Genomic DNA, 12,571 nt, shown 5'->3' on the forward strand with positions numbered 1-12,571 from the left:
TGTACTTCCTCAGTAATGCACCATGCCATTTTTTCTTCGCTATATGTCTACCAACTTATTATTTATCTGGTGTTAGATATGGCCTTACGTCTTCTGCTATTTGAAAAAAAAAATAAGTGCAGATCGGACTCGGAATTCCTCTGGCTTTTGTTTACATTGATCCATGGTAACAATAAAAAAAATAAGGCTCTACGAAGGGGAATACATTTAAAATTTGTTTATTTTATTAGTACATGTTTAAAATGATCAAATTTTTAAAAGAAAAAATCTTTGAACTGCAGTTAACGATGTCTAAAACATTCCTTCACGTGAAAATCATGTGTAGTAAAAATACCGGGAAATCTTTCTCAAATTTATTCGCTTTTTTCTCATTATGACGTTGCATACGATAAGGTCGGTTTCTATCCGACGAGGCTCATATATTGGATTCATTGTTCAATGCACTATTGAAATCAATAATTTAATCCATATTGAAATTTTTTCAAAAGTGAATATTATTTCAATAGTGATTGCAACCTTTGTTTGTTATTGAAATGAATCTCACCCACTACTGATATCATTATTTCAATAGTAGTCGTATTTCAATAGTGGTTACTATCTATGTTTGTTATTGAAATGCACTCTCAACCACTATTGATATAAATATCCCAATAGTGGCTGCATTTCAATAATGGTTACTAACTATGTTTGTTATTGAACTGCACTCTCAACCACTATTGATATAATTATTTATTGTTATATAATTATTTCAATAGTGGTTACTAACTATGAAATGCATTCTCAACCTCTATTGATATAATTATTTCAATAGTGGTTGCAACAGTGGCGTATGAAAATATCTTGTTCTCTGCCTCTCAAAATTATCATAGAACATTGAATTTAGTTATAATTTTTACGCAATCAAAGACTAGACAAAATTTTCAAATGTAAGTTAAATAATAAGGGACTAAAGTGTCAAAATATATCAAATAAATGAAATTTTTCACACATACTAGAACTAGGTTGGCTTTTAAATGCTTCAAATCTAAGTACGAAGTTGAGCCAAAAATCCGTAAAAAGTGTTATTTCTCTCTTAGTAAACGATCAAAACTTTTAGTTATTGTATTATTTTGTACCTTTATGTGACAACTTTACTATATGTGAAAATTGGAAAAGGTTAAATATAGGAAGCATATAAATATAACTAATAAATCCTAAAAATTTAAGAAAAGTAGAGGAAATTCGGATTAGCAAATATAGACCCTATATGATTTATTTAAATTATCCATGTCAATTTGGTATCTCTTTAGACCCTATGGTAGTATCTTTTTATGCAACAAGAAAAACATTCAATCTTTTGAATTACAAGTGGGGATCGAATGATTGGAAACAGTAATTTTTTATTCTTAATGTCTAGGAAAAAGGTAATGACTTTGACCTGACCTTGCCTCTAATATTAAACAGTCAAATTGAATCTCACTGATACCATCACTTAGTGATACTGTCCTCATTAATCTTTAAATACAAGAAATGTGAGAAGAATCCTACCTTAAGTCAAAAGTGCTGACTGTCGATTTTATACTTCTTGAAAAGAGCATATTTTCACTCTGAAATGTCTATAGATTTATTTCGTTTTCTTGGCAAAAGTTCACTGTCGAAGGGTGATGGTCGACAGGGATGCTCACGTGTTCAGTGCACCTGAATCCACCTCTGTTGTGTTAGAGGTTTCTGTTTGTTCTGCTTCCTATTTATGTTGTTTTGAGCTTGATAGCTGTTCATTATCTCAATATGTCATCAGACAATATTTGACATTTTTACCCTGAATTTTTTTTGTTGTGATATCCCATATTTAGAATTTTTAAGAAATATTCCTTCATATAAATTGCATTTTTTATTATTACAGAAGAAAAAGAAAAATCGTTCTATACTTGGGTCCATTCGAGGAAAAAAATCGGTAAATAAATAAAAATTATATACAAAGTATGTCTACGGCAATTTTTAAAAATAAAAAGATGTGAAGTAGACTTGTAAGATAAAAAAAAAAGGAATTTGAAATAGATTTAGTTAACTTTACACAAAACATTAATGATGATTTAAGCTTTGTGCTTGTGTGTTTAATTTATAAGTGACAACAAATTTATAGTATATTGCATATTTTTTAAGAAAAAAGCCAAACGGAGTCTAACGGATGTATTTGAAGAAGAAGCAAAGAAGTTAAACGTTGAGAATGAGAAAGTGGTAAATTCATATTTGTTATATCTCTGCACACAATTCTTAGAGTTATATGATGTACTTACACTTGTATCCCCATGTTGCTTGATTGGTTTAGGCTATTTTATCATTAGAACACACTTTCAAATGTATGTATTAAAAACATATTTATATATTTTATCACATGTACAGAACATATAAGAAAAAAATAGACTTTTTCAAATGTATGTTTGTAAACACATGTACATGTAAGATATACTGAAGATATACTACTAAAAACGTTTACAATTTTTTTTATTGGTTATGCAACGATCTATAAATGTATGCATAAATATCATTTTTGTTCTTTTAATATGCTTAATATTGCAAAAATTACAGTTGTTACAACTGTTTAAATCTTTATCGTATAGAGACAATATATAGGAAAAATATAAAATAGATGGAAGCATGATTTATATTACATTGCAGCTAAATTTTGTATTATGTAACCAATGGAACAGTTAATTTTATAGTTGTCTTAAGTAACATGTACACTGTACAATTAAGAGTTAAAAATAAAAAAAATATTTAAACTGAAAGACCAGTGACATAAAATATGCTGCTAAACATAAAAAGTTCTAGAGGAGGTTGAGTTTGGTCACATTTAATCACGTGACTTGATTACTAACAGTCACCAGATGACGATGATTCAGAAGAAGAGGAGGCAGATGATTGGGACGATGATCCTAATAATCCCTTTTCATCGTCTTTTCAACCAAAGGAAGTTCATATAGCACAACAACCAGTATGTTTTATAATCAGAATATTTTACTATTATACTGCCATTTGTCGTAATCCTCATGTATATTATTTACTAACATTTGATCTAGGTACATGAACGTATCTCTTTAATGATACGCCTTGTTAAGATAATTGCCATTCCATATCTTAATAATTAGTGACTAAAACACATCTACTACACACATGTTTTGTATATACTAGATATAATTTTATTAATAATTAGGATTGGAAGTTTCTTAGGCTTATAATGATCATTTTCGTTAATTTTACCTGGCATTTTCCATTTGTGTATATATAATACATTTAAATGATATTTGCATTTCGTAAATTTAAACACATTGCGAACGAAAAATGAAAAAAATAATGTATATCGTCATTTTTGTGTATTATCGAACAAGACGCTCGAAAAAACATGTAAATTTAAAACACATTTTCAACAAATTTGGACGACTTCAACGTATCCGATTTTGCAATACTTCAGACGATGTTATTTTAATGATATTAACTGTCACGTTGTTTTTATAGCCTGTGAAAGAAGTTCAGCAGATACCTGTTGCAGACGTACAATTCTCTATTGAAAGAGAAAATTCAAAAGAATCTGATAAAATGGAAGTATCGGAAGACAGTTCCAGCAAAGGGGTAAATTCCCATATTTTATCAAAGTTTGAAAAAATCTTGAATGTTTTAGTCTTTTAACATCCATTGCATAAAATCATTTGTATTTAGCCAAAGAAAAAGAAGAAGAAAATGAAAATACCATCTTTTCGGAAAAAAAAGAAAGTAAGCTTAAAGAATTTAGAGCTGAGATTTTAAATTTTCAGTGCATCAGTTAACAGACAACATTAAAAGAGATTTTAAACAACAGTTAAAATTATATATGTTAATAGTCAACATTTGTATATGCTTAACAAAATATTGAAACTATATTAGCCAAAATTACCATTATAAATTATAACTTGCTTTTTCAAAAATATTTTTCAAAGTATCTCAGGCAGTTTTAAATTACTTTAACTACATATTCATGTCTTTGTAACAAATTATTACTCTGTGGTACAGGAAGACGGGAAATCCGAAGTTCAGCTGCATGTAGCTACGGTAATAATATGGTGTAATGTTATGAGCATTGAATATTGAATGAAACATTATTGCGAGAATATGGTTTTCCATGTATGAAAATAATTCTATCGTCCTTAAAGGTTGCTCAACCATCCTCTTCTCAGAGCCCGGCATCACCACTGGTCAGTTCTCCAAAACAAACGATGGAGCAAATTACGGTAATTGTTACATCTACATCGTTTTTATGGGGCCACACATACACTTTATAGCCTGTAACTTTACATTTGAATGTTACAATAGTTAAAGAACAGATTTATGCAGCAATTGTCTTCCATATTAAGGGCATTTATTTAAACATTATATTATATATAAAAAGATGCGTCAAATTTCCATTTTGCATCATTACCAATTATACAGTATTCTAGTATTATTGTCGTTGTGCTTGTTGCATGACTGTACACATGGATTCACTTATTATTCTGTTGCATTTTTATATGAACATAAAAACCATGTACAGCTTCATGTTCTGCTTTTTCAATATGTTTGCATGATCGTCATTGCGTGTAGACAATACCGGAAGTAGCAATCAGACAGCATCAAGTACCGGTCCAGGAACACCCACGTGTTCACAGCTACTCTTACGAATCTCCGGACCACTTTATAGATACTGAGAATTCGGAACATTTACTGGTAACAGCATCATTGATGTATTCAATGTATATTTGATCCATGAAATATATCTTATAGACTTATTAAATTAACTGATTTACTTTTATGTCCTATTACATACTTACATTTTAAGATGTTTCATGTTTAAATAAAATATTTTCAATTTATTTTGAAATCTACTGGATCAAAGAACTTGAAATGATGTTATTAAAAATCTCTTAATCTGAAGAATATATACCTCTTAAGATACTTATTGTTTTAACAAGCTTGATCCTTGCAATACTTTACTAATCTGTCATGACTTGAGCTCAATACAGCTTTTTTGAGAATGGATAAAACTTGCACTTGTTAGTTTATAAATGTGCTTAGAATCAATAAAAACAATGTTTTGGTACAAAAAGCACGCATGAAGCAACTCTTATATGAAACAGCCTTAAAAAGTTGTTTTTTTAAATATTGTTTTAGTCAAGGGAAGAAAGAAATAAATCCAAACAGTTTGCTTCCATGAGATTACCCAAAAATGTAGGTTTAGCTTATGTTTCATCAATGCTTTGAAAATTCCATTCAAATGTGATTACAAAACATTATGATATAGGTTTTAGAAGATATCCTTATACATATACATATATTTATTACATAAATGAATTATTTAAAAAATAAAAATACATATACCTTGTAGCAACAACGTCCCGTGGTACCAGTGCTGCCATTTATAAAAGAGGAGGGAAAATCTGTTCACTTGGTATGTCACTTGTAAAAGTTAAGACATTGTAAGTTTTTATCTTTAATACAAATTGCAGATTTGATAACGAATATTTTTTACAGAATGAAAAGGAAAGTGTAATAATTGTGGATGAAGAGCTGCCACCAAATATTGTACGTTTTCCAAACTGTTCAGAATCATCTTGATGAAATTAAACATTAGCATTGATATTCGTAAATACTTCAGAAATTCAGAGAGATAACTCGGCATTCTGTGTTTTTTTCAAATTTTCAGAATAAGAAAGTTCGTCAAGAGTCAAAAATATTTTCTTCAATTAGAAAAAAGATGACGGTAAGTTTTCTTGCAAGTATATAGATGTTTCTATCAAACATAGCAAAACAAAAAAAAACAAAGTCACTTCTCCATGGCACCTGATTCCATCTCCGATGTTTTGGAGGTCAGTGTTTGCTCTGCTTATGTTTTGTATTGTTTTATGGACTTTTGATCTTGAATACTGTTCGTTATCTCCATATGTTTCATTGGAATAACGACACGGTATAAATTGCGATAAAACATGCAAACGATAGTTAAGTAATGCCGAATACTGTTCTATATGTAAAATTATAAGACTGTTTGAGGCCCCTTATAGAACAGTATAAGGCATATATCTTACTTAAAACATACATTCAATTTGCCATTTAAATGTCCAAAAGTTACCTGGAGGAGTCCAATAATTACACAATGAGCGTTCAGGCTTTCATTGTTTTCTACTCGTCTAATGAAAAGATAAAAGAAATGATACAGTAAAAACAGTGAGTTAACTCTATGTCATTTTGATATTCATTCAATGTCGGTCGTTTAGCTAGGAAGGAGTGGGGTCCGATGTTGAAGGATTTATTTAATGTGGAACATTTTTTATTTATTATGTGCATAAATTGACATTGAAACAGGCATAATTTTGGGTGTTATTATTACCATTGAAAGTAAAAATGCGGATTTTATCCTGAAGTTCCAGTTTATATAATGGAAATTCTCAGGTTTTAAAAGTGCGGCCATCAGGGAACAAACCTTATAAATTTAGAAGATATGCAGATTCTTTAGAAATTTGAAAGTATTAATTTTGAGGAAGGTGTAAACTCGAATTTTATTTTGTTATGAATTCGCTTTTTTGTAGCACAACTTGCGTTTGCTTTCCCTGAAATTTTTTCCTAACTTTTTTTTTTTGGTTTCTGGACGTATCTAACCTTTATTTCACTCTTCTTTTGTTTTGTTTTTTTTAATACAGTTCGATTTTGTTATCACTACCGTCCGATAATATATTATCGGACTGGTAATTATTATTATCGGACGGTTACGGGTAAATTTTTAGATTGTAAGAACAAAGGCATGACGTCACAGAAATGTTTTTAACCTCAATTACATTGTACAATTGGTCTAGTAATAAATATAAGAGGCTGATGGAAGTTCCACACGATTGTCTAAACTATTGCCTGAATAAAATTACTTTTTTCCATGAAACGTTCTTCAACTCAATATTCTTAACAGTAGCGGGTTATGTTACTAGTACTTCAAAACCTTTACCTGGCCCATGGATCATGAACCATCTTGAACTTAAGTCAAAAGTTTCATGCTGTACTTAAATTTTATGAAAAGCAAACGGATCAAAATTCATATATTGAGTTATATTGAAATCAATGTTGATTTATAAAAATGATATTATGTTATGTAAAATGTTATTATTTGCAAATTATTTGCAAATTTGCATATTTGACTAAGGTTCCTCAGAAATATATAATTTTTTCTAAGAATTTGTCTTGGTACTTAAACAAGTTTCTTCACAAAAAAAGTGGGTTACCTTACCAGTCATTCTCAATAATAATATTGATATAATAATATCAGTAGATAATTCTTATATACCTTTATACCTTTATAGGCAATCATTTTTGATTGATTAATTTATGAAAATTTTTTACTCATATGGAGACGTCACCGTATGCCGTTGAAAGGCCTAGAATTAGGACCTATTCTCAGGGCCATTGAGCAGTGAGGAATCTTTAACGTTTTTAAGGTCATATCCGAAAGACCCGTGAATTCACTTCTAATGCCGAGCGCTTAGTGAAGGAATTTTAACAGTCACTATCAATGTTTACGTCTTCAGTTTGAAGCAGCGCCCCGATCACGAAGCAAACGCTTTGCTACTAGGCTTCCGTGGCCGGTGGTCACTTTTGTATATCTTTATATAGAGTTCTTCTTCAAAAGGAGATCAATTCCCCTGGGTAGAGTATAAAAAGGCCGCAACCACCCAACCCTCTTAATATATTTGCTGATCATCCTGTTTATATTTGTTAAAAGACGCAAAAAGTACTTTTTGTCTTTAAAACAAATGCTGAAAATGCACGTTTTTTTTTTTTTTGCTGGGAATGTTTTAAATTTTCACCTTTTCTTTTTTAGGAAACATCAGTCTTTGACAACAAAGAAACCCTACATAAGAAGAAAACCGATTGATTTTTTCATTGAATTTCAAATTTCAATGGCATTGGATGAACCCAAGATTAAATTAAAAAAAATATGTTAGTGTTTCGTGGGATGTTTAGACTTACAATTTCCTGAATCTGTTTTGCCAAAAATTTCAAAGTTCTTCCACTTATTAATGTATACCTGCATTTTGTCTATTCTCAATAAATCATACTCAAATAATTTTTGTATAAATAATATTTTTAATATAACAAGGCATTTTGATAAAGTTATAAAATTTATTAATTTTTATTATTTATTTTAAATGCAAAATCTGAAAACCCATGACATTTTGACAACTAAAGAATTAGTTCTTCAGTAATATTACTAGACAGAGCACCCAAAACAAAACTTGGGAAAATCTGAACTGCACATTTTCTAATGTTGTCTAAGGAATGGAATATAATCTCTGTGGACTTGTATGGGCAAAAATACGAGGGCCGTTCAAAAATTACGCGGACTTGTTGCAAAGAAAAACTATTTGACGACATAATCGGGAAAGAATGTAACACATAATATTATTATAAAATAATGTTTACTAATATGGTCTACAAAATTTCATATCGAAAGTTTGTAAATTGATATCAATTTTCGGTGATTTAGCAGGACATATAATTAAATTACGCAGCAGCAGACTCTTCGACGTCACAGGCATTTAAAAAAATATATGAACGTTTATGAATTTTCTCAAGCTTAAAATCTTATAAACAAGTAAAAGTTATTCTTTTTTTTTTTTTTTTAAACCAACAAATGCAGGTGCATGTATTTATGCGATATAGTGTGACATTGGTCACTCTCAATCACATTCTCAACAGTCTGGATAAGGTTTACGTCGATAATCTTTTTCACGTCCTCCCAAATAGGCTTTTTACAGAGGTCTAACGGGCGAAAAGTTTAATTTGCTATTTGTAGACAAATCTCACGAATACCCTAGTTTACTACGTGTTTTATTATATGCATACTTTGGATCTAATGTTTGCAAATCTCGAGCATTACACATAATTTAACAAAATAGTGGTTCTCCGTCTATTCAAGGGACATCAATTTCACAGAAATCACATCTGAGAAAAATCAACATCTTCTTTTTTTGTACTCCACATATCACGTCAGAAATTAAAATACATAGTCATAGAACATATCATATAAAGATACATTTGAGAAATTGTCGAAAAATGTCGCAAATTATAGAAAATTAATGAGTTAAATTTTGGATTGCGCATGCCTTTGTTTCATTTTTTTTGTCATGCTCCTGATGTCTCCATTTGCAATATCAACATCGATAATATATGAAGATTTTTTTAAATACAAAACAATTGCCAAAAATGTATTGGAATCTTTAAGATTAGAGACAAGGCTGTCGCGCACTTCGCGAAGATTCCGCACGCGAATAAAAGTTGGTTTACAGTACATATTTCTGTGAAATTTCATAACTATAAGACGTCTGTAAGAATACAGTAAACGCATTCCAAAATCAAAACAGAAAATCTTTTTTTCTGTTTTAAGCATTTTACCCTTAAGGTATTGACAAAACTCAACAAATAACACAGTTTACAAGATATTTATTGGTGCAAATACTAAAAAGAACGCAAATCATCGTTTACATAGTTAGTTTTACGGAGTAAATTTATCCCAAAACTATCACTGAAACAGTTTTCACTACCACATTACAATTTGAAAAAGACAATATCTACAGGGTAAATTTCCTCTCAAAAATGACACTGATACAGTTAACATTCAGTAGTCAATTCAAAAGCGACTATCTATGATTAAACAAGGTTTTACGGAGTAAATTTCCTCCCAAAGAATATCACTGAAGAAGTATTCACTACAACAATTACAATTTGAAAATAGCAAAAATCTAGAGAGTAAATTTCCTCTCTAAATGCACATTGGTGCATTGTACATTCAGTATTTCAATGCCAAATCAACCATCGTTTACATTACTAGATTTTACGGAGTAAATTTCCGCCCAAAGATTTTCACTGATACAGTGTTCACTACTTTCAATACAGTTTGTTATAAAGAAAAATCTAGAGAGTAAATTTCCTCTCTACATTCACGTCGGTGTATTGTACATTAGTATTTCAATGCCAAATCAACCATCGTTTACACAGCTAGCTTTTACGTAGTAAATTTCCTCCCAAAGAATTTCACTGATACAGTGTTCACTACTAACTTTGCAAATTAGTACTAACAAAAATCTACAGAGTAAATTTCCTCTCTAAATTCACGTTGGTGCATTGTACATTCAGTATTTCAAAGCCAAAGAAACCATCATTTACATAGCTACACTTTACGGAGTAAATTTCCTCCCAAAGAATATCACTGATACATTGTTCACCACTACATTTCAAAATAGAAAAAAAATTCTAGGAGTAAATTTCCTCTCAAAATGCACGTCGCTGCATTGTACATTCAGTATTTCAAAGCCAAATCAACCATCGTTAACATAGCTAGATTTTACGTAGTAAATTTCCTCCCAAAGAATATCAATGATACAGTGTTCACTACTATCATTATAGTTTGTTTATAACAAAAATCTACAGAGTAAATTTCCTCTCTAAATTCACGTCGGTGCGTTGTACATTCAGTATTTCAAAGCCAAAGAAACCATCGTTTACACAGCAAGATTTTACGGAGTAAATTTCCTCCCAAAGAATATAACTGATATAGTGTACACAACTACATTAAAATTTGAAAATAACAATAATCTAGAGAGAAAATTTCCTCTCAAAATGACATTCATACAGTAAACATACAGAAGTCAATTCAGATGCGACAACCCTTTATATAACAAGACTTTACGGAGTAAATTTCCTCCCCAAGAATTTCACTGATAGAGTGTTCACTACTTACATTACAGTTTGTTATTAGCAAAAATCCAGAGAGTAAATTTCCTCTCTAAATTCACGTCGGTGTATTGTACATTCAGTATTTAAATGCCTAATCAACCATCGTTTATGTAGCTAGATTTTACGGAGTAAATTTCCTCCCAAAGACTATCACTAATATGATATTCACTACCACATACAATTTGAAAAAGGCATAAAAATACAGGGTAAATTTCCTCTCAAAAATGACACTGATACAGTTAGCATACAGTTGTCAATTCAAAAGTGACTATCCTTGATATAACAATATTTTACGGAGTAAATTTCCTCCCAAAGAATATCACTGATACAGTATTCACTAACACAATTACAATTTGAAAATAGCAAAAATTTACAGAGTAAATTTCCTCTATAAACTCACATTGGTGCATTGTACATTCAGTATTTCAAAGCCAAAGCAACCATCATTAACATACTAGATTTTACATTCATTATTCGCAGATAGAAAATAAACATTTTATATAGAAAACAGCAGAATATCAGAGGGTTAATTTACTCTAAAAAAAAACTTTTTACAGGAAAAAAATATACATTTTACATCTTATTCAAAAAAGACTTTCAAGGGACATTTTTATCTCAATATACTGATGATGAAATACACTATTATTTAATCTATAAATAAACAACAAATAATCTATACAAACAAATACAGTTTTTTTTTTATTTCAAGGCGTATTCAACGAGGGGAGGGGGTTCAGTGCGCATGCAGTAGCATGGTGTTGTCACAAACAATATCTCAAAGTATGTTGAAAACTGTATTGTCCAGTCTATATCCGCGAAGAAAAAAGGGGCAAGTTCCTCTCTTGATTATTGTCGAACAGTTTGATTTCAAACACATCTATCACATTTACTTTCTTTGACCAAAGCGATACTTCTATGCCTTCCTTATGGCTGATGCCATTAAACACTTTCTGAATGCATTCCCAACATGTCCAAAAAGGGAAAAATGGCCGCCATATTTTTTAAAAAATCCAAAGTTGACCTATTGATAAAATAAAATTTTTAAACTCGTAAATCATCTCATATAACTGTTTTCAAACTTTGAATTTTTCAAAACTCATGGGCATTTATTTCTTCAGGCATGCAGGATTACACAAGAATAGATATGGGTTACCCCATATCCAAAGATATTCGCCTGTTAGATTTAATATGTTTAACAGTGGTTATAATGACCTTAATTAAAAAAACTGCACTGTCTAATTATGGAACTGTTGTAAATATCGTGATTCCATAGCATTACGGTCACTCAGTCTCCTAACAAACAGTACACATAGGCCTACATGTACCTGTAGCCTTGGTCTACACACGTGCAATGGAGCTGTCACACGCATCCAGCGAACTCGGAGAAATACGTTTTGTTTTGCCGAGAAGTTATGGTGGCAGACAAAACTTTTCTTTTCTTAATTAGATCATATAAATACGAATTCTGATTAATAAAAATTATACAATCCCTGTGGAACTTTATATAGTTTGTTCTAACATTTGCATCTGCAACAACTTGTGTTTAAAATGGCCGGGTTGGGGGAAAAACAGGACCGGTGGAAAATTCTAAACTGAAAACATGGAAAACCTTTTTTGTTTTGAAAATAACTGAAATAAACTAATATATCTGTCGCAGAATTTACATTATTCAAGTTCTATACATAATGGTATGCTGAACTTCAACACGAACCCGAATCTCCAACCCATGCAGTTCTCGTTTTGCCACACATACCCTACAGTTTACAAAGTGTACACACGAGCAGGCCAGGATAAAAAAATTTCCCTC

The 12,571-nt window shown here is 30.7% G+C and overlaps 1 protein-coding gene across 1 annotated transcript; it reads left to right on the forward strand.

Annotated features, from left to right (window-relative positions):
• Window positions 1-1,881: 1,881 nt before the first annotated feature.
• Window positions 1,882-5,749, forward strand: LOC134234004 (uncharacterized; the record flags this gene model as incomplete). The annotated part of the gene is made up of 11 exons (XM_062716066.1): window positions 1,882-1,933; window positions 2,143-2,217; window positions 3,496-3,609; window positions 3,697-3,750; window positions 4,027-4,065; window positions 4,167-4,244; window positions 4,594-4,716; window positions 5,161-5,217; window positions 5,375-5,437; window positions 5,521-5,571; window positions 5,693-5,749. Coding segments are annotated over exons 3-11 (555 nt in total), but the record flags the coding sequence as incomplete, so codon positions are not given.
• Window positions 5,750-12,571: the final 6,822 nt, after the last annotated feature.

The sequence above is a fragment of the Saccostrea cucullata genome, unplaced genomic scaffold (genome assembly GCF_032062105.1).
Source record: "Saccostrea cucullata isolate Sc308-1 unplaced genomic scaffold, CSIRO_AGI_Scuc_v1 ctg3910, whole genome shotgun sequence".
NCBI classification, from domain to species: domain Eukaryota; kingdom Metazoa; phylum Mollusca; class Bivalvia; order Ostreida; family Ostreidae; genus Saccostrea; species Saccostrea cuccullata.